This window comes from Mustela lutreola, chromosome 3 (genome assembly GCF_030435805.1).
Source record: "Mustela lutreola isolate mMusLut2 chromosome 3, mMusLut2.pri, whole genome shotgun sequence".
Lineage (NCBI taxonomy): Eukaryota > Metazoa > Chordata > Mammalia > Carnivora > Mustelidae > Mustela > Mustela lutreola.
Genome location: NC_081292.1, coordinates 124,212,718 through 124,235,395, shown reverse-complemented (window position 1 = coordinate 124,235,395; position 22,678 = coordinate 124,212,718). Strand labels below are relative to the sequence as shown.

The following is a 22,678-nucleotide window of genomic DNA, read 5'->3' as shown; positions in this document are numbered from 1 at the left end:
TCCTGAAAGATGAAATATGTCTATTTTAGTGGAGAAACTGATTTTTTGTTGTTGTTCTATTTAAAAATGATTAACTTCTGACTTCCTTCTCCCTTTGTTTCTACTCCTGTGCAAGCAGGAGTATGGGAACATGCCCGAGGCAGCCAGGGTAGGGAGCAGGCTCACCTGTGTGCACACATACCCATACTGGCAAAACTCACACTTATGTAATTACACATCTAATGTCTGGGAGCAGTTTTAAAGCTGTTTTTTGGGTATGTGCTGTGCTCAGCACATTATTTTATAGTGTGGAGCATGCACAGTTGAATGCCTGGAAGTGCTAGAAGGAACAGCAATGAAGGGGTTAATGTAGAACACATATAGGCAAATATTGTCAACTATTTTATTCAAATGTTTGGAACTTAAACACAAAATTATCATTAAGTTTTCACAAAATGAGGCATCTGTCGCTTGAAAGGAAAAAAATATTTCAGAAATATGTTTACAGAAATGTAAAAATATTAGGCATCAAGACAGATGTGAACATATTCAGTCACTTGTCTTGTCTGTCAGTCTTCCTCTGAGCCGAAGATCTTACTGTACTCAGTTAGCATGAGCTCGGCTATCTGGTTTTGGTATACCATATGTATTGCCATGTTCCCCGTTTCATCTTCCGCTCTCAGAAGGGTGGGTCCAAATACAATTCCTAGACTTTGAGTGGACATGAGGTTCTTGGAGGCTTTGGCCACAATCCTGGAGAGAGGGATGAAAAGAGAAGATTCTGTGAGTTTGAAGTAAAATTGTGGCTAATTTTGATTGATAAAATTCTGTGTTCTTGAATTCAATTTCAATTTCAAGAAAGGAAATAAGGGCAATGATTGGCTTTGGCAAAACAGAGAATGCAACACGGGCAAAACGTTTTTCTACTTCTAGAAAAACAGCAACTTTGCCATGACATTTTAAAACCTATTTATGCTTCATTGTATGAAAATAGAACCTATGACTCCGGGGAGAAGGATTCATTACCTTGTCCAACTTTTTATCCCCACAGTACCTGGACATTGTGAATGCTCAATAAATATGGAATGAAAGAATAAATAAACAGCAAAAATTACTGTAGAGAGTTAACAAGATTCGACCTTTGAAAATGTTTATAATCAATGGAAGAAATAGATGAGACATGCTAGAATATAGAAGAATCCAAACACAGTAAATAGAATAATATATGCATAGTTAAGGAAAAAAGTTGACATAGGCCCCACAAATTAACAACTTTTTAGTGATTGGGATGAGAAAAGTATTTCTGACCAATGCTAACTGTATGATGTTTTGTAGAGAGGGTAGGTTCTGAGATATTTAGGTGTACGGCAAAATTCTAAGTGTCTCCATTCATTTTGGACATCCCTTTTAGCTCACACCTCAATAAAATATTGGAATCCTATAGAATTTGCACAGGAAAATGGTCCCATTGGAATCAAAGACATGTTTGCTTGTGTGAGGACTATATGGGGAGATGGAATACCAATGAAACATTAGGATGTTTTATTAATGGTAATGCCTTGCCTGCTTCAGTACAGGACTCTTAAAAGGAAGGTAAAGTCCCATCCTAGATATTGAGACTTTTAAACAATGATGCTTATTCTTACCATTGAAGCCTACTTCATTTTATACTTCATTAAGAAGGCAAGGTTTTAGCCATGTTAAGGAAATAGGGTTAGCATATAGAAGAATAGGGTGCTAAGAATTCTGAATTCTAAATTCTGCATTCCAACAGACATCTGGACCCAAGGGAACTATGAGTGTAGAGAATAATAGTGAGGCAAACGAAATTTATTGCAAGGCCACAGGGTCTCCATCTCAGAGCCTTCTGTGGAACATTGGAATCCTGGACTTGCTTTATTTCCATCTCTTCATGAACCCAGATCTCTGAAGGACCACTTCTGAGACCAAGAAGCCATGACTTCTCTCTCTTGAATGAGAATGAGAAGGACCAAAGCCATTGGTTTATGACCCTCCACAGCACAAGTTCATGGCCAGCAAATGCCCTTGACATAATCACTTAAAAAAAAAAAAATCAAGTGTTGTTCTAAGCCATGGTATTATCTCATTTAATCCCCATAATAATCCCACAAGGTGGCTTTTGTTATTCAGCCCATTTTACAGGTGAGAAGCCTGAGGCCGAGAGAGGTGAAGAGCCTGCTGTCACACAGAGCTGAGGTATAAACCCATGGAGTCTGAATCCAGTGCCTTTGGAAACATCATTGCTGTGATGTGTGTGTGTTAGGACTCCTATTCTTAATTACCAGGCTGGTTTTTCATTCTGCCACCTTCCTTCAGATTATAAAATCCTTCTATAGAAGGCCTGAATTTGTACCTTATTGCAGAATTGTGATTAACAGCCTGGTTCTGATAGATTATTGTGTGCAAAATGACTTCCAAATTTAGACTGAATATTCAAGATATCCTGCTTCCATTTTTCACTTTTTTCTGCTTTATAAGGAGAGCATTTGTGCCTATGAGTGTGGTTGACTTGGCTACATTCTGGAAGAGGTTCTCATATTTTAGATTGTAAATGAGTTACCAGAGACTTCGAGCTTAAAGTTTCCTTTGGAATATAAGAAACTCTCGCTTTGCTACTGCATTTACCAAAAGCCTATAGAATGATTTAACCTGGAGTGGGGACAAACTGAGTGAGTGAGCCTTTGCTTCACTTTACTACACCTGTTTACCTCAATTTAAGATCTCTCTTGAGCCTTTCACAGAGTTTCTTAATATACAAGTCATTAGTAAGATTTATTGTGGAGGTAAAACAGTTTTCGCCCTTGATTTTAAAATAAGACCTTTTTATGATACTCATTCATTGACTCCATCACAATTAAAAAAAAAAGCTCGTTAAAGGCAAATATGGAAAGAGAATGTAACTGATCAATAGAGTACCTATTAGGTAAAAGTTGCCTTAACAACTTTATCCAGAGCTAGCAAAGATCTAAGTTGCCAAGATTTTTGTAGCACAGTGTAGGGCTCAAAGGTAATAGGACATGGAGAAGGTAGAAACAGAAACAAAAAAAGTATGCAAGAATGAAGGTTAATCACTGATGTAAGGCATCTTGGCCAACAGGGTAGAGGAAGATTAGGACCAGAGTCCAGGGAGACTGAAAAGGGAAAGCGACAATGTGAAGATTAATTGAGGATTGAAGATGTATTTTCCTATTCAGTAACAGCTGTAATTTCAGTTAGTAGCAGGAACAGTGAAGTTTGGCATAGTTGGGAGACAGAATTATATCAAACTCACACAGGTGAGGCTAAAAATCCAGGGAGACCCAAGAGCAGGCTGTTGGAGAGAGCGCCCTGGGGGCTGTCAGGAGGGTACCAGGGTAGATGCTGGGAGAGGTCTGCATGTGGAGGAGCTTGGGTGAGGGGAGGAGGCACTCAGCTTTCCAGGGCATCCCAGAAAGTTAGAGCATATAGGACATGGGCCACGAGGGAGGCGAAAGAAAGCTGAATTGGGGTTACACTCGTTTTCAGTTTTCCCCCAGAGTTCTTCATATTTTTCCTGCTCAGCCAAAGGCCTGGTCTTTGAATCCACAGTAGGACCAAATCTAGAGGAGAACACCAAGACTGAGTTTAAATAGAATGGAGAGTAGGAGGCTAGATCTGCCTGTCAGAATCCACCTCAGGGAAAGAGTTTTCTATCTTAGTGAGTGGGTTATGCAAGAGGACTCTTGTAGTGGATTTCTGCCAATGCATCAGTTTCCTAAATTTCCTGTGGACAAATGTTCATTTTGTGCTTTTATGCATGTGTGAATGTGGAGCATTCATTCCATCTCCAACCTGCATCGTTTCGGTCCGTTTCTCTGCACATTTTCTACTTGATTTTAATAAAACCAGCTTTAACTTATGAGTGCTTTAAAATAATCTTGTTATCAGTAGATTTTACTAAACAACACGTAGTTTTTTGTATTCTTGTTAGATTTATATTACCGCAGGTTAAATTTCCTTAACAGCTTGGAATTTTTTCCTAATTTTGGGAAATCGAATTACTTGCAACAACTTTCAGAAAAATCAAATGTAGTCAAGAAAGTAAGTTATTAAGACAATATGGAAGTGTATTAAATAAAATACATGCTTTCTGATTTACTGTTAAAGAATGTGTGCTTGTGTGTGTGCATATATACATATATGTATATAGATATACACATATATATATTTCATAGGCAATTATTTTTCTGAATATCAACCAACCAGTAGTTGGTACGTTGAAATGTTGAACAACTTTTCGGTTAGAAAAGATGCTGAGAATGAAGATGATTTTTTTTTTTAAAGGTTTTATTTATTTGACAGAGAGAGATCACAAGTAGGCAGAGAGGCATGCAGAGAGAGAGAGGGAAGCAGGTCCCCTGCTGAGCAGAGAGCCCGATGGAGAGCCCGGGGACTCTGAGATCATGACCTGAGCCAAAGGCAGAGGCTTTAACCCACTGAGCCACCCAGGCGCCCTGAAGACGAATTTGGGGTAGAAATCACCATCTACCAAATTATATGATTTATGTAAATAGGCAAAAACATTCTCATATCAAGGTTTAAGTTAGGTTAGATTCCTTTCTAGTAGTGGCTAACAAAGAAGTCCCCCCAACTGGCATTACAAACTTCCTTATTGAAATGTGAACTTACCTATTCTCTACCTCAATAAACTGTTAAATAGTTAAATGGTTGGTTTAGGACCACATAGGGAATCAACCACAATTTCAAAATACAGTTAGAATATTGTCCTGAAAAATTATTTAAATCTTAGAGGTTTTTTTGTTTGGTTGGTTTGTTTTGTTTTTACTTCAAATCAAAGGGTATCAAAAATCCCACTCTCACTGTGGGGACCAGCTGGATATTGAAAGTGCCATTATTTCTAAAGATTTGAGCTAGTAAACACATGTAGAGGAGAGCCATAGGCTACTGAAGGAAAGAAAAGCCATGCATGGAAGAAAAAAAAAATCAGTCCAGTACCAAAGATGGAAAACTCTCAAAAACAACTAAGTTATACTTCCAGTAGCTTAAAATGCAGTTGAGTCGTATTTTTGGAAGAGAGGATCTGACTCAGTAACCATGTAGATTTTCACTATGGATCTTTCAAAGCACTTTATGGAAAAGGAGATTTATATAGCAGTTCCATATTCATAGTTGACATGCCCTTACTCTTTGCAATTAGTCAATTTCTTTTTACAATGACTTCGGCACAGAAGATTGAAATATTTTCAATTAGTTACTTGTTTCATTCACTAAAAGTGAATTCTGCAAAACCCCCTTTCTGTGATATGATTTGCAAAGATAGGCATTGCAGAGTAAAATGGGTTTTGGAGAAAATTGTATGCCATTTTTTCTTCTTCTTGGAAGTTCACAACACACAGTAGCATAATAAAGGCTCTGAACAGTCCTGAAGAAAAAATATCCATGCCCATCTTTGCTTGACTCATGTCTTCTCTAGCTGACTTGGATGCCATAGATTCTCTTTCCCAAGAAGCATGTGTTAGGAAATGCTGGTCTAGCTTGCTCTGCTAAAGGCCTACCATGTAAGTTTGAAAATGTGATGGATTTTACCTCCCATGCCACCTGGCTTTGGAACTCTGTAGCAGCTAACTCAAAGAGGTCAGATTGTGGTCATTTCTGGAAAGTTCCACCCCCCTCATAGGGCTTAGATTTCATTAGGCCTTAAACTCCATGACAGTGTTATAAATTTTGAGCTACGATTTAACCCGTTTTCAGCAATGAAATGAAAGAAACTCCCCTTCTATGGCAAAACAAAGACCAAAAGGCAAAAGAACACATCTGAATGAGAAAGGTGAGAGCAAAGACATGGTTGAAAGATTAATGTACAGTGAATTGATGGATGGGTAAGGAGGTGAGAAAACGTTCAGATCTTATAACAATATTTGGAAATTCCTCTGCATGGTTGTTTACTCACCATTAATTTATTCCTAGAAATCCTTACCACAGAGATTCTAAGCAACATGAAGAGCTCAAAGTCTAGTGACTGAAAGCTTGACTAAAAGGAAAAAGACCCCAAACGGCACTTTTTTGAAAATGGCTACTTATTAATACTGCTTAGTTTAAAATAGTCTGACAAAAATAATTATGATTTTTAAAATTTGTTCATGAAATAGCACTTGATATACATTCAGTATAAAAGCAATTCTAATACTGTTAAGTAAAATTCAAGTTTATAAAATCTCAAAATGGGTAAGAATTCATTTTCTGGTAAGAGCTGAAAAAGTGATATACAGATTACAGCACAAAAAGGAGAGGAAATGCCAGAGCTACTTTTTTGTTGGGTCCAAATGGAAAGAGCAATGATCCATCAATTTAAGATTATTTTAGAAATACTCTATGATCCAGTGCTACAGATGCTGGACCCCAGACAAAAAAATCCTTGCAGCCTTCTGCTGGGTAAGTTTTTTCCAAAAGTGAGCTGAATTGCTAACCTGAAGAAATTTTTAGTTGCTTTAAATCACAACCAAATGACTCAGACTGAAAGAGAACTTTACTATAAAACTCAAAATTAATGCTGAATTAAGAAGACCAAAGCATTTAATAATAGTTCAGCTCCAAACAAATATACAGATGCAAACGTTCTCTTAATGAGGTACTTTGCTGTTGCCATAGTGACTTGCAAAGGAAGTTGAAAGCCACATCATTGCCTGCAGGACAACTCTCAAGTTATTGGAGGTGTATTAGAAGTGCTCCTTTCCCTATCTCTGGAATACTGTTATTTTCCAACACACATAAATTTAGGTTGGTTTAACTTGAATGGGGAAATTGTGGTGGTCAATGTTTTCTTGCCATCAGCTCACACCTGTCTTACAGAATACAGCTTAGGCTCTGATGGCAAAATGTTACCTGTGACTTTGACCACTTAAGTGGAGAGAAGCTGTTAAAAATAAATTTTCAATGTGCTTGACTTATGATTCCTATGTGTTACAGCTATTTTGAAGGGATCCTTGCTAACCATAGCTTGGCTACCCTCAATTTGCACGAAGTATGCTGCTGTTTACAATGGTCTTTTTTTTCCCTTTTCCTTATATGACTGGAAGGAATTCAGTCTTCTCCCTCACAATCATGGTTGTATGTTAGAAAAAAAATTTCAAATATTGCAAAAGCAGAAGAACTTCCACAAGTGTTTTTGTATTTAACACTAATGTGTGTTGACATGGTCATTCACTGGTAATTCAGCCATTTTTAGTATGTTAAGTTACAAACCAATTGGTTTAAACTAATAAAATCTTCAATTTTGTATTTAAATATTATATTATTATTTTCCAAAGCATTGCCTTTCTAAATGGGAATCATGGCTATATACTGACATTTTTGCTTTTAAATAAACTTTAAAACCATGTGCATGAAAAAACAAACAAACAAAACCATGTGCATATAATTCTTTCAAAGCACTTTATGGAAAAGGAGATTTATATAGCAGTTCCATATTCATAGTTGACATGCCCTTACTCTTTGCAATTAGTCAATTTCTTTTTACAATGACTTCGGCACAGAAGATTGAAATATTTTCAATTAGTTACTTGTTTCATACTCATTGATTGGACAGTATAGGGAGTTCTCAAAGTATCTTTTAGATACCTTTCCCCCCCTAGATCTTCTAGATAAAGATCTAAAGTATCTTTAAAGAATATTCTGATCATCTAACAAGATGGGGGACTTGATAAAGTAAAAAAAAAAAAAAAAAGGAAAGAAAAAAGTGAATAGCCCATGGGCTTCAAAATGACTTATTTCTAGGGGAATATGTATTCTAGAAGGTAAAAATGTCATAGAAAAAATGGGATATTATAGACAAAGCCCTTGCATAATAGATCATATCAAAAAGGAACACTAATGACATTTGTTAAATATCTGTCACGTGCTCACCACTGTGCTGCAAATCTATCATAATTTTCAATGGCGGATTTAATTTACTTTTTTTCTGATTATAAAGTAACATATTCTATTAGAATTTGAAAAGTTTAGAAAAGTATAATAAAGAAAAAAACCCACCAGAAACCATAAGCAGTAACTAAATGTAACTATTATTCATTCATAAAAATCTATTGAGTGCCTACTAGGTATCAGATATTGTTTTGGATGTCAGGGATAGTGCAATGAGTAAAATAGATAAAATCTTTGCCCATATGAAGCTTAATCTAGTGGGAGAACCAGACAACATAATACACCAATTAATATATGATGTGATTTTAGCCACTGAAGTATAAGAAAAACAGAGAAGTAGTTCTTCCACTGATCTCAGCAACATTTTAAAAAATCCTAGCCACCCAGGGTTCAAGTCCAGAGATTTTTCTTTACTTAATATGGGTGAGGCCATCTGCCTGCAGATAATGTAGCTCTCCTATAATTCTAATGAGCAGAGATAATGGGAAATGGGACATGTAGTTGACAGGGTACTTAGGGAGCGCCCTTGAAAGAAGGAACATTTGAGCTGAGACCTGCTTAGTTGCACATAAAAGGGAGGGAAAATCCCAGGGAGGGAATAGTAGGTACAAAGCCTCAGTGAGGTTGTGCTTGGTGGTTCTACAAGTAGAGAAAGGGATAGTGTGGCTGAAGAATGGGGAGTGAGGCAAAGGAGGTAGGAGATGCTGGAGTCTCATGGGCCTTGGTAAAAGTTCAGGATCTAATTCCAAGAGTGTGGGAATCCATGCTTGTGTTTTGAGTAGGAGAGTTACACTGCCAACATTTGGGTGATAGGAAGTATAAATAATTTATTTTCATTGGTATTTGAGAAGATCCCTTTTATATAATTTGTACCCTGAATTTTTCACTTCAATCATGAGCAATTTTCATGTCTTACATATGTAATATATATTATTTCCTTGTTACCTTATGTGGGACAGAATGGTTGTACCATATACTCTATGATTCCTTGGTATAAGTGAAACAGATATATAAAAACATGGTTCCATGTATTCTTCCTCCACATTTTAGTGTATTTCTTTAGGCAGTGGTTCCCAACCAGGGCCAATTTTGACCCCTTGCCATTCCCACCCCCAACATTTGGCAATGTTCAAGACATTTTTGATGGTCATGACTGGGTGGGGAGTTGCTACTGGCATCTAGTGGGTAGAGGCAAAGAATATCCCTAAACATTCTACAATACACAGGATAACCCTTCATCACAAAAAAATTTTCCAGCCCGAAATATCAAGTCCTGCTGTTGAGAAACCTTGCCTTATAGTAAAATAGTGGAAATGTAACGACTGGATCAGTGGTTCTCAAACTTTGCCATTCTTGAGATTAATTTGGAAGCCATGTTAAAACACAGATGGCTGAGCTCCACCTCCAGATTTCTGATTCACCAAGTGTGGGGAGGGACTTGGGAATTTGCATTCCTTACAAGTTCCCAGATGATGATACTGCTCCGCCAGGGACCACACTTTGAGGACTCACACTAGATCATTAAGTTACAGCTCTTCTTTTCTTAAAATATGATAACATGTGGGAGGGCCTACTAGTCCTGTTAACATCATCATCATCTGGTACTACTCCTTTTAAAATAGTTGCCAATTGATAGGCATTTTTCAATGGTCTGTCATTCTTTGAACTTAGGATTCTTTGAATTTAGGAAATGTGTGTGAAGTTAAAGAAAAAACAAACAGCCACGTGGTGGGTATTCTCTTCCACGAATAGCTCTTGTCTCCCATCCAAGTACTAACCAGGCCCGACCCTGCTTAGCTTCTGAGATCAGGCACGTTCAGGGTGGTATGGCCGTAGACCCACAAATAGCTCTTTGTATCTCCTGTTCCTTTTCTTATTAAGAGCATGTAATTTTGTTTGTTAGCTTAATCCATTTTACTTATCTTGTTTGACAAAACTAATGTATAGTCTTTGGAAAAAAAGGTCCTAATCAGGAATATCTAGAGTAAAAAAGTTAAAAAAAACCCTCCTGTTTTCTAGTCAAACTTGTTATTGATGTCTATAATTAATAGACGGATGTTCTTTCTGAATGTTTGTATTTCTTTCTCTCTTTCTATCTACCTATGTATGTATGTATGTATGTATGCATGTATGTATGTATGTATGTATGTATCTATCATTGTCTATCATCTTTATACATATGTATTTTTCTTTTAAAAAAGAATAAAATAAAAAATACATAATATGCTACAATTGGCTTTTTCCCCCTTAACTATATATCATGGGCATCTTTCCAAGTCAGTATATATAAAAATACCTCATCCTTTTTTAAAAGTTGCTACATTTCATAGTATGGAAATACCTTAATTGATTTAACCATTCCCATGCTGGTTGGATTTCAGGTTGCTTCCAATTCTTTGCCATTAGAGACAATGCCACAGTGAACATCCTTGGGTATATAGATTTGTAAGTTTTTCATGTATTAAGAAGCTTGGTATTTCATTATTTTTGTTGTACTCATATTCTCCCAATTCTTTTGTTCTTTAATTTTATTTATTTACATTTTTGTGTGTGTAATCCTAGTACTATTCCTTTTGGAATTTCTATCATTGTTTTTGTTATTATAAAATTCACTCATTTAAAGAGATTAGATAAATACCATAAAAGTTTTCTCCTAGATCTTAATATAATTTTATTTTCAACCTACCTTCTAATTCATCTTAAATATATTTTAGTGTGTGAAATGTGATGGTAATCTAAATTTTTTTTTTGTAAAAGCTAGCTAATTTCCCCCAATAATATTTGGTTGCATAAACTGCCCATTCTCCATTGATTTTTGATGTTACATTTTGAGGACATTCTCTTTAGTCACCGACACACATTCCTGAAATATTCTACTTTGCTGATGATCTCTGTGTATATTCTGAATGAACACTTTGTTGCTTAAATCATTTTAACTTTATTATGTATTTGGGATATTCTGCCTATCTTTTTTTTTTTTTCTTTTTCAGATGGGAAACAAAATTTTCAGATGAAAAGAGTAAGCCTGATAAAGATTGAATAATTTGGTCAAAGCCGTGTAGGAAATGGCAGAGCATAGATTAAGATGCAGATTTTTATTACTCTGGGATATGGATAGTCTTTCCACAAATAATTGAGAATCAAGAATTTTAAGTTTGAAATCAAGGGGTTTCTTAATGGTGAGGCCTGGCGCCTGGGGAAGACGGAGAGAGAAGTGAGTTAGAGTCAATAAGAAGTCTTGTGAGACATATTATGATTTTTTAAATCACCTAATTCATATCTAAGGATGTATCTGTAGAGTTGAGAAGGGTGTTTTAGGCAGAAGAAAACCAAATTAATCTGTATTACTTTTTTCTCCAGATTCACACAATATTTTAAACATTTGAAAACATTTGTTTCTCATTGTGAATGGAAATACACTATTGGCAAAATAAGTTGAGACTTTCAGGTATGCTTTGCAGGTGCTTTTAAAGTGGTTTTATCTATTCATATTTGACCATGCTAGCAGTGAGAGAAGTCTTAATTTTTATGCCTCCTGAGCTCTGATTTAGCTGTAGCTACTGATAATGGTAGCTGGGAAGACATTGATTTGGGGTGAAAGGCTAGCAAATATATTATATGTTGGGATTATCTTTAGAAAGGAAAACATGTCAAGACTATCATTATTCTCTACCTGAATTTGTCCATTAAGGCAGTTAAGGAAACTAGTATGTCGAAGAAACATTTTATTCAGAATATTGGGAGTTGTGCGTGGACCAGCATTAATTAGGCCAACCAGAATAAGGCATCTAATTATGAAATATTAGTGGGAAATACAGAACTTAAATATTTGCCTTGTGATGTTAGGTACAACTAAAAGGAATGCTATCAATATGCGAAGTCAGAATTCATCAGCCTTTTAGTTTTCCTTTTCACATAGGTGAGGAGAATAGCTATTTTACTTCCCACAAAGGACATCTGTATCAAACCTTCAGTAGCTTTCTTGAAAATTGTCTCCTTGCTTCAGAGGTTCCAGAATAGCTTGAAAGAGAATGAGTTACCATTCGGGTATCATCATTCAACCTTCCATGCTTAATTTTACTTTCTGAGAAAAAAATCAGTTTTAGATACTTTTTACAGACACTTGACTTTAGAGGAGGCACTGTGCGACCAGAGAGTACCACAGTGACTGTGCTTACCAGTGGTGAGTGCAGGCACTGAAGGTGTTTGATTTGGAACAGAGAATAGTTAGTGAAGTCATGACTGAATGCAGAAAGCCATGATATGGAAGAAAAAGTCGACTTTCCTTTTAGAAATCCTTTTGGAAATCTAGTTACTAGAAATTAGCCCAGAGACCAACTTCACCTTCACATGCATAATTCAAGTTGTGAAAACAGACCAGGCTGCTTCAAAAGAGTCATACTTATTACAGAAAATTTAGGAAAATGCAGACAACTTGAAATAGAAAATGAAAATCCCCTCATATTTCCACCCCTCAGATATCACTGCAATTAATGTTTGGTTTTGATGTTTCTGTAAGTGTATCAGAAAAATACTTTGAGCATCTGTCAAGGTTATTAAATATTCTGGACATAAAAAGGCCATGAGTCCCCCATCAGGATGTTTAGTGACGGTCAAGTTCTTCTATTAGATGGTAAATTGCATGACATCTAAAATGTGGTTTGGGCTCCCAGATAAAAATGAAAGAATGGACATTTTGGGAAAGTCAAACTATCATTTGAGATGAGGTAAGATAATATATAATAACTAACTTTCTTCCCCAGCTTTCCTTGCTCTTCTCACCTTTTTCCAAGATTCCCCAGTGCTGCTGAGTAGCAGCATTTTGAGCTCAAAAAAAGCAGAGAACATGCTTTGGAGTTTTGCAAGAGAGGACATGTGAATTCCAAAGACTGGATCTTTGAGCTGTCTGCAAGGACTCAGAATTGCAGCCATGGCCTAACCAGTAGATTGGAAGGCAGATGAAGAGCCAGACTACTCTGCTGCCAGACAAGAGAGAGAGATTCTCTGGACTGGAAGAAGGAGAGTTAGAGGGAAAAGAGCTGAGACTTTGGTGAGGTCTCACAGAAGTGGTCCAGTCCTGAGCTTTCCTCCTCATTCCCTGAAAATACAAGCTATTAGAAGGTTTGAGGATTTTGAGATCATATGGGCTCAAATTCTTATTGGGGGAACACCTAGGGATAAACAGGATTCCAAAGTTCTTCATGTTCAGTAGATAGAATAAAATTCTATTCAGAAACAGAATGAGATTCCTGCATGGCAGATCTAGGTAAAGGTGACATAAGATAGCCTCACAGAATTCTCCCTGAACAGTGACTGAAACCAGACCTGGACCTGGAAGTTGGGGATGATGACAGAAAACCAGAAGGGAATGAAAATCAGCACGGACAGATGGCAAGAGCCAGAGAACTTTCTACCACACTTATCTGCTTTATTATTTTTTTCCCCAGTAGAATGTAAACATCTTAAGCACCAGGATTTCATCTCTTTTTGTTTAGTACTGTATCCCTAGATACAAGATTAGTATTAGTGTTTGGCTCAGAGTACTAGGTGGCCACCAAGTGTTTATTGAAATACTATATAAATGGGAGCTTCACATGGCCCTAACAATGCTTAGGCTGTACACAGACTTCCAGAACTAGAAATGGCCCAGGAAAATGTCTAGAAGACACTATGAGTTGACTTAATCATTTAGAGGAAAGTGCCTTGAAAAGGAAATTTGTTTTGATTATGGCACAATAATTACATTTCCCGTACACCTGAGTTTCATACCTACTCTGTGATGATGAGAACATGAAGGCAGAAATGAAGAGAGAGAGTATTTCTGGAGAGCTTTTTAGAGGCCTGTAATTATACGGCGTGCCTTTCCTTCCTATGTACTATTGACAATGAGCTCCCAACATGTACCCAGTTTGAACAAAACTAGAGAAATTAACTTAGAATAGAATGTAATTTTTATCTGGTTTATATTATGGATGTTAAAGATAATGATATCATCTAAAATCTCACCACCAAATTCCATTTTAGGTAAAATGCTCAATGTATCTGCAGAAATACAAATGCCCTCAAAATGTATATAATGCTTGGCTCAATGACAGAAACTATTTATTTAGCTTTTACACACATAAATTTATAACCTGTACTGTGGTAGAGAAATAAAGTGTGCGAGTTTCTACATATGTCCTTGTACATATGGATATCAGACCAACTCATGATTTAATTGTTCAGCTCAACCATTTGTAATCATGTGTTATAATAAATTCTATGAGCAGGATGAGGCATGTCATTTTTCAGGGATCGTGATGGAGCACTATACTGGGCTTTATAAAAGGATCTCCTAGTTTCCAGACCACTTATGGGCCATTCCTATATTTACCAATTTGATAATGATGGTGGCTGCTTTGAATACAGAGATGGGCCACTCAGATTCCCTGCATGGCTATAGGAAATAAGGTTAGCAGATGGCCTTTCTTGTCTTCTTCAAGATTTACTTCAACTGCAGTGAGCCACCTTGCCCAAGGGCACTGACTGACCCACTACAGATATAAAGTGGCCAATTCCTATCACTATGGGGCAACACTGATGGGCTGCAGGGATTCCAGAGCTCCTAGTGGAGCTGGCTGAGATTTTGTTGGGTGCACAACTCTACTCTACTCAGCTTCTTCCATTCAATCCTTTTCCCACTATCTCCCTTTCCCTATCTCCTTTCCACAGAGGTCAATCCCTAGTAAATACCGTGTGAAACTCACTTCAGGGTCTCCCTGTAGAGAATATAACCTGTGACTATTGGTTCCAAAAGTGTTCCAAGAAAGCCAGCACAAGATACGGATTTGGAGCTGGGTCACTTGCTGCCTGGCTGGCAATGAAGAGTCTGTCAGTGGTGGCAGCCAAGTGCAGTTGGGTCTTGGCACAGGGTGGCAGTCCAATTGTTGAAACTCTCACTGGTAGTGAATTGAGATGTTATATCCATGGAGGAGAGACTAGGAGTTGGTGTAATGTATTAAGCATTTAAAAATAATGGTGCGAGTTTGTGGATAGTTACCACAAGACCAATGTGATTGAAGCACTATTGCTAAGCACCATTGATACTCTACAAAAATGTTGTTTGCAGTTATAGGGTTTTTACCTTGTAAATCAAAGTTGCCTGTAGGAATGTCCTTTATAGAACTAGGCTTTTGGATAACTATGAGGATGATAAAACACCGAAATAATAGAAGCTAGATGGGAGGACTTAATTGCTACAAGCCAGGTCGATGCAGTTACAATAATAAGCAGCACAGCCCAGCCCAGCAGCAGTCAAGAGGACCTGACTCAGAGAATATGGGATCCCCAAGAACAAAATTAATAGGCAGTGCCCAAGGATGTGATTCAGCTTGTGTCACTGTATTAGGATGATATATCTAGTCATTGTTGGGTCACTGCTGCTTGTGAGCACTTGGGGCTTCTTGCCCAGGGATCAACAGGGCAGGAGAATGACCATCCAGGCAGGGTTCATTAACCCTGATCAAGTGGAGGAGTTTGGGTTGCTGTAATACCATGGGGACAGAGAGAAATACGTGTGACATCAAGATGATCTATACGGGGTCTCCAAGTTCTCTGTCACCCAGTTGTGAGAGAGACGGTTTATACATAGGGCAGTGATCCTTGAAAAGACATGGTGATCAGAGCTTGGGCCCCTCAGGGATGAAGGCCTGACTTGTTGCAGCAAGTCAGCCACCATGATCGGCAGAGGTGATAACTAAGGTTGAGGACAACTAGAAAGGACCATGGAGGACGGAGACAATGAGTGTCAGTCATGGGCTAGGACCCCGCTGCAGCTGCTAGGCCTTGGGTTCATCTTACTAAAGTTTCTTCTTCAAACGTTTCATCAGGACGTAAGGCCTACAGAAGCCCTGGGGAACTGCCCCCAAAACATACACAAAGAATGGATGGATACAGCACAAGGAGTACACTATGGTGCTGCCCAGGTGTCTCCTCAAGGAAGGACTATTGCTCCAGCTGCAGGTGTTAGCAGTGAACTTCCGTGGTCTGGCCGGGCAAAATGTGCCTCAGATAAAGACAGTCTAACCCCAAGAGAGTCTTAGAGACAGCCCATAGCCAATGACTGATCACAGTGGGGGTAAATGGGCCAGGCCATTTTCGTCCATCTGGAGACAACTCTGATGGGCTCTAGATGCTCCAGGACTCCTGCGGGTTGGCTCGACTTTGTTGGGCCACATCAGAGTTTGACTTCTCTTTCTTCTCCATCTAGTTCCACCCCTTCCATTGGTGTTCAAAGATAACTGTCATCATGCGAAATCTAACCTGTGATTATAGTCATGAACTCTGGGGGATCAGAGAAGTTCTAGTAAAAAGAGAACTGCTTCAGAAAAGGAGACCTAAAATCTAGTTCAGAGTCTAGCTCTGACCAGCTCTGCATGCATGAATCATTCGCTTCCACTCCAAATTCCTGTTTTATCATCAACAAAACTCGGATAAAACCTACAAACTTCTGGTTATAAAATAAATCATGGAGGGGCACCTGGGTGTCTCAGTTGGTTAAGCATCTGCCTTCGGCTCAGGTCGTGATCCCGGGGTCCTGGGATCAAGCCCCGCATCAGACTTCCTGCTCAGTAGGGAGCCTGCTTCTCCCTCCCTCTCTTTCTCTCTCTCTCTGTCTCTCATGAATAAATAAATAAATAAAATCTTAAAAAAATAAATCATGGAGATAAAAAGTACAGCATAGGGAATATAGTCAATAATATTGTAGTTAACATTGTAGGAGAAAAAAACAAACCTGGGGTAAAGTCATCACACCTCGCATATAGTACTTCATATCTTCCAGAATGTTCTGGTCATTCTAGAGCAGAGATTCTCAAGCCTGGCTGCATGTTAATGTCATGTGTGAGGCATTCAAAACCATATCAATGTCCAGGACTCACCCACAGACAATCTGTTGCATTTGGACTGTAGTTAGGTCTGGGTAGGGTAAAAACTCTGTGTGCGATTATTTGTGTCTGGGACGAGAACTCCTGCTCTAGGGAGAACCTGGAATCTCAGAATCTTCAGTACTTATTCTCCATGTATTGACTATATGGTCTTAGATAGTCCTATCTAGTTCTCTGAGCCTCAGATTTCACTAGAAAGTGAGGTTAATGGTGAAACTAACCTCTGGGGTTGTTTTAAAGATTAAGTGAAAAGTGCATGCAAAACTTTTCTCAAATTATAGAAATGTTAATTTTTGTCATATGTGATTCCATTCACTTCTGTCAATTGTTAGTTTATACACAAGGAAAGGGAAATTAGGACTCATTGGCTTTCTACTTTGACTAGAGCTTTTGAAAGAGCAAAGAAATTGCATAGAGATCCTGATTTCATTACCTGGATTGAGGCCTAGGTCTCTGAGTTTCTAAAAAGCATCTCAGGCAAATCTGGCTGCTGTGTGGCCCCCAAATTTGCCTGTGATGCTTTTTTGAAACTCAGACATTTTAAAGACTTTTGACTAAATGACCTGTCTAAAGTTCATACAGTCAATTAAGTAAAAATTCGAGACTCAAATCTAGACCTTTCTATGCCTCTCTTGAGTTTTCTCTGCTGAGTTTTCATTCTTGCACATACATCTTATCATAATATTATGTGTTAGTCATAAGCTATAATAATAGAGATAAGAGAGGTTTTGAATTTAAAAGATTGTATAACTATAACACGCTATGGTTATTAGATATTAAAATAATTACTCCTATTCCATTAGAACTAAACCATGTGATTTGTGTACTTTTAGTGACTAAAAGGTGAAACCCTACAGGTAACATAAGATATGTTTAAGATTATGTGAACGAAACCTAAATTAAACAAAGTGACACCAAGGCTGGAAGAATGTAAGCAAGCATAAAATGAAACATTTCAGTGAATTCAAAGTAGAGTAATGTACTGCAACTGTCCTGTTCCCCTATCTTGAGCACATTGACTTAATTTGGCATCACAAGGGAAGAGAACAGCATAAAGACAGAGAAAAAATAAATAGAGAAATGAAGATCATTTTAGTGTGATCATGACCAAGCCATTCGTATTTCTCATATAGCCTGGAAACAATCTCATACTTATTGGAAGATGTGACCTTTAAATGTTCCTTACTTGCAAAAAGACAAATATTCTAGAAGCCGGGTGTTAGCTTATGGAGTCATCTGTCCTGCCTGCTCTTCGATTGGAGGCTACTGCAGGGAGAGTGCAAATTGTAGATGAGCAAATGTGTTACTTATTCTTTTCATTTGCAGACTTAGGGTAAGCTTCCGTTGACAGTTCCCTGATTTCTTTAACACAGCAAATCTTTAATCAGTCCAGAAATGTTAAAATGTGATTTTTTACAGTGAATTGACCTGAGTTGAGTGCTTGAGTTGAAATGTGTATTTTTCCCCCTCGAAAGCTGACTTGTAGGGGAAAAAAAAAATCAGATATTCTATGATATACTTTGCCTTAGTGACAAGATGTTTTTGGGGAGATCATCCAAGCTTGAAATAAAATCTTTATTGAAAGTAATTCTACATTCATGCCAGTCAGATACATTGTAGGATTAGACCAGATATCCCAGGGGAAAACTACGGTATATGCACCAGGCAGAGTTGATTATTTGGACCTCCTGTCAGTTCTTAACTTCCTGACAATGGCTGAAGCATTCACGGCCGCTACAACTCTGTTTTCGTCTTTATTTTGAGAGAAAGTTAATACGCTTTACCTTAACTACGCCAAATGTACTGGAAAATAACCCAGTAATAAGATACACCCCGCCTACCAAGTGATATCTGTATGCAGAAAGCATTTAGTTGTGCATTTTAAGGACACAAATATGAGCAGCAAATGACTGAAAGATATTGTGATTATTTTTTCTACTTGAACTTTTAAATTTTTCTGGCAAAGCCTCCAGTGTGCTGTCTTAAAATCAATGTGTATATATAACCATGGAGCCAAGTAAATGACTTTTATTGTAAATTACCTCCAAGGGGCAGGACAGCCTTTATCGACATCATCATCATCATCATTATCATAATTATTATTGTAATAGTAATTAGGTTATCAATGTTATTTGATGTTAAAAAGAGGGGCGCCTGGGTGGCTCAGAGGGTTAAGGCTCTGCCTTCAGCTCAGGTCATGGTCTCAGGGTCCTGGGATCAAGCCCCACATCGGGCTCGCTGCTCAGTGGGGAGCCTGCTTCTCCTCTCTCTCTGCCTGTCTCTCTGCTTACTTGTGATCTCTCTCTCTGTCAAATAAGCAAATAAAACATAAAAAAAAAAAAAAAAAGAAAGACACAGTTGTGTTGGGTGACATTCGCTTCAACTTAGAGAATAACAACAGCTTAGGATGTCACTTTTGGAACAATCATGGAATTTGGGGGGGGGGCATAAGTAACACTGTAACTAAAGAAGAGAGAAAAGCATACCTTCAAATTCAGACTTATATTCTGATACATTGTGAAAACAACACATCTTTGTAGTTTAGAGGAAAGGAAAAGACATGACTCCCAATGGATTTCTGTTAATAACCACATTCATTTAAAAATTCAGAACTTAATTTTATAATTCTCATTTTTGGATTGTATATTCCAAAATTCATTGTTGTCACATCATCAAAGAATGGAGTAAGAAGATAAAGTGGCCCATGACTCAAGTTTAAGGACAGAAATGATAGTCTAGTATCATGTTTCCCAAAATTATAACCTACTCCCCTAGACAAAGAAGTCTCAATGTGAAAAGATTATGCGTTCTGAGAACCTTATTTCCTACCTGAGCAATGCATTGGTTAAAAAGAGTTGAGTTAAAAATTAAGTTCAAGAAACTTTGCTTTTAAATTAATTTAAAAAGATCATAAATGTTCTTCAGTGGGTGATTGCATAAACAAATGGTTGCACATACAATAGAATATTATTCGGTGATGAAAAGGAAAGAGCTATCAAACCATGAAAAGATGTGAAGGAATCTTAAAGGCAAATTACTAAGTGAAAGAGGCCAGACTGAAAGAGCTGCATACTGTTTGGTTCCAAGTATCTGGCACTCTGGAAAAAGCAGAACTCTTGAGACAGTAAAACATCAGTGGTTATCAGGAGTCAGCAGGGAGAGAGAGAGAAGTAGGCAGAGCACAAAGGATTTTTAGGGCCATGAAATTATTCTGTATGATACCACAGTGGTGGGTAAATGTCATTATACATTTGTCAAAATCTATGTAATCTACAACAGTATGAATGAACTTAAGGTAAACCATCGATGTTGATTAGTAATAATGTATTTATATTGGCTCAACAATTTCAACAAATGTAGCACAATAATGCAAGATGTTAATAAAAGGGGAAACTGTGTGTTTGTGCAGGGGAGTACATGGGACTCTTTATAATTTCTGCTCAGTTTTCTATAAACCTAAATCTGTTCTGAAAAAATAAAATCTATTAATTAAAAAGAAATAAAAGAAGAAAAAAGGTAATGACAGCAGATTGCATACACTCAGGGTCCAGAGGTCAATTTCCCCACTCATCTATCCTTATGGCCATACACATCTGAATTGTTTTGCACTCTGTGTCATTCACCATATCCAAAATCATATTTAAGCCTATTTCTGCTAGGGAGCCTTTAAAAATTGCATTCTGATCACTTCCTTATTTGCTTCCTTGGCATTTAAACATTCTGTATTACATTGTTGTTGACGTGTTTTATTTTTATCTCTAAGTTATTGCATGCACATATGTTTTATCTCCCTCAATTAGATTGCAGAATTTTTGACCTTAGGTGGTATGTCACCTTCAGCTTTACTCCTATTTTCATTTGCAGTAAAAAGTTTAGACATTCTATGTTTTTTTATGATTATAAATAGTTTTACTTTATAGGTGACTGAAAAGTTATGATTTTTCCTCATCTGGATGCCTTTTTGCTCTAGCAGAAAGGGTGCTAACTTGAGCAGAAATTAGGAACTCCCCCATATTTTTTATCTATAGTTGCAGCAAGGCTGTCCACAGTCCTCTTGGCCACTCTCTCTGACGTCCAAGAGGGAGAGCCAAGTTCATCAGCTACGATGTTAAGTCTCTCCTTGTCTCCATGTCACTCCTCCTTCCCTTTCTACTTTGTCCTGTCTTCTCTTTTTTCACTTTCTTTGGAAAAAATTACAGAGAATGACCAGAGAATATAATCTGGAAACACAACAATCGAATATAACATGTAGATGAGGCTTTTTTGGAAAAGGAAATTCAGTAAGTGCAAAACATCATCCTCGAGTGCACCATTTTCAAAGGTTTTATGAGGTAGTGTGAAATTACTTTAGGTTAAGGTGTCAAAAATAGAATTCAGGAGTTATGAAGTTTGTGTTGGAGAGTCTTGCTTCCTGACAGATAATGTCTACATCACCCAAGTGAGAAAGAATCCATTTCTCTGACCTATGGAATTGCGTAGTAGTCCAAGAGGCCTACCCACCTAGATTACCACAGAAACCTGGAGGAACAGGTGACTCCATGAGGAAGCTTTCGTCTCATTAGAGTTCAACAGTTTTCCTGCTTGGATGGAAGATCAGATTGTACAAAGAAACAGAAAGCCTGCCTTTCTCCCCTGACTCTGCTTTTTACCATGTGCAGGGTTTGAGGGATTCACTAAGCTTTCTTGAGTGTCAGGCTCCCCTTTTGTAAATGTAGACAGTTGGGCTGGATGATTTCTAATCACTTCTGCTCTAAATCCTATTGTTGAACAATGCAACCTTAAAAAAAAAAAAAAAAAAGTTTAAGCCCTTTTTTCTTCCGCAAACTTGAAATAATTTGTAAGGAAAGTTGACAGGCTTGGAAACACATGGCAAACATAGTCATCAATTGCAAAATAAGGGAACCCTGAAATGTTAGGGGTTTGTAATAATATTTTACATTATGTGTGTATACTTCCATGTATATGTTTATGCATTCTTTATATGGTATGTAAAGGGTGTGTATGTATATCTTTACAACAAGATATACATTTATTTATTAAAATAAAGAATGAAACAAAAAGACAGGCACTAGGGATTTTTAAGGAAACAGACATGAGCCTCCTGTTCTCTTGGAAGCATAAGGGTGTGTCTGTACTCTGCGTTCTTGTTTTCATAACACCTATGAAAGAATGGTGGCAATGGACCAAGAGACCCACTCCGGCAGTGGAGGCACACAGGTTTGCTTTACCTGGCTGATGCTAGCTGTCTACTCTGCAGGGAAGGACCTTGAAACCGAAGCTGCAGCGGGAAAGGCCGTGTGACCAACAACAATGCGCACATTGGAGTTGGATGGAGAATGGTAGCACAAGTGCCAGGAATGTGCCATTCAGTGGAAAAGTCATTTCCAAAGGAAATCAGATACATCTATAGAAGTAATACCAGGTATCCCTGGATGAGAAGAAATCTGGGAACTTGAGAGGCAAACTGCCTCTGGGGGATTTGAACCAAGTTACCCTTAAGTGGGTATAGAGAAAAAAGAGAGAGAAAGAGAGAGAGAAAATTAGAGCTGTCTAGAGGGGTCAAAGTAGACAAACAGTGAATTGAGAAATATATTAGAATTAGTTTTCAAAGGCAACTATTTGAAGGAGACTTAAAGAAATATATAAAAGAGATATGATTTGGTGATTCTCCAGATTAATACATGCATACCTGCTTCTTTAAAAAAAGAAAAAAGGTGTACAGTATTGAAGATATGGGTTTTTAAAACCCAGTTTCCAATGGATGTACATTACCCCTCCACCCTACTCCCCATGTTCTGTTGACCTTATAATCATCAAAAGATCAAGCCTTCCTGTGGTTGTATGTACATATTGAA

The 22,678-nt window shown here is 37.6% G+C and overlaps 1 protein-coding gene across 1 annotated transcript in view; it reads right to left on the bottom strand.

The window, feature by feature from the left end:
* Positions 1-368: 368 nt before the first annotated feature.
* Positions 369-22,678, bottom strand: part of ARHGAP15 (Rho GTPase activating protein 15) — a 604,723-nt gene continuing 582,413 nt past the window's right edge. The window contains exon 14 of the mRNA XM_059166761.1: positions 369-732. Coding sequence (XP_059022744.1) covers positions 549-732 — 184 coding nt within the window. The 3' untranslated portion in view covers positions 369-548. The remainder of the gene's footprint in view (positions 733-22,678) is intronic.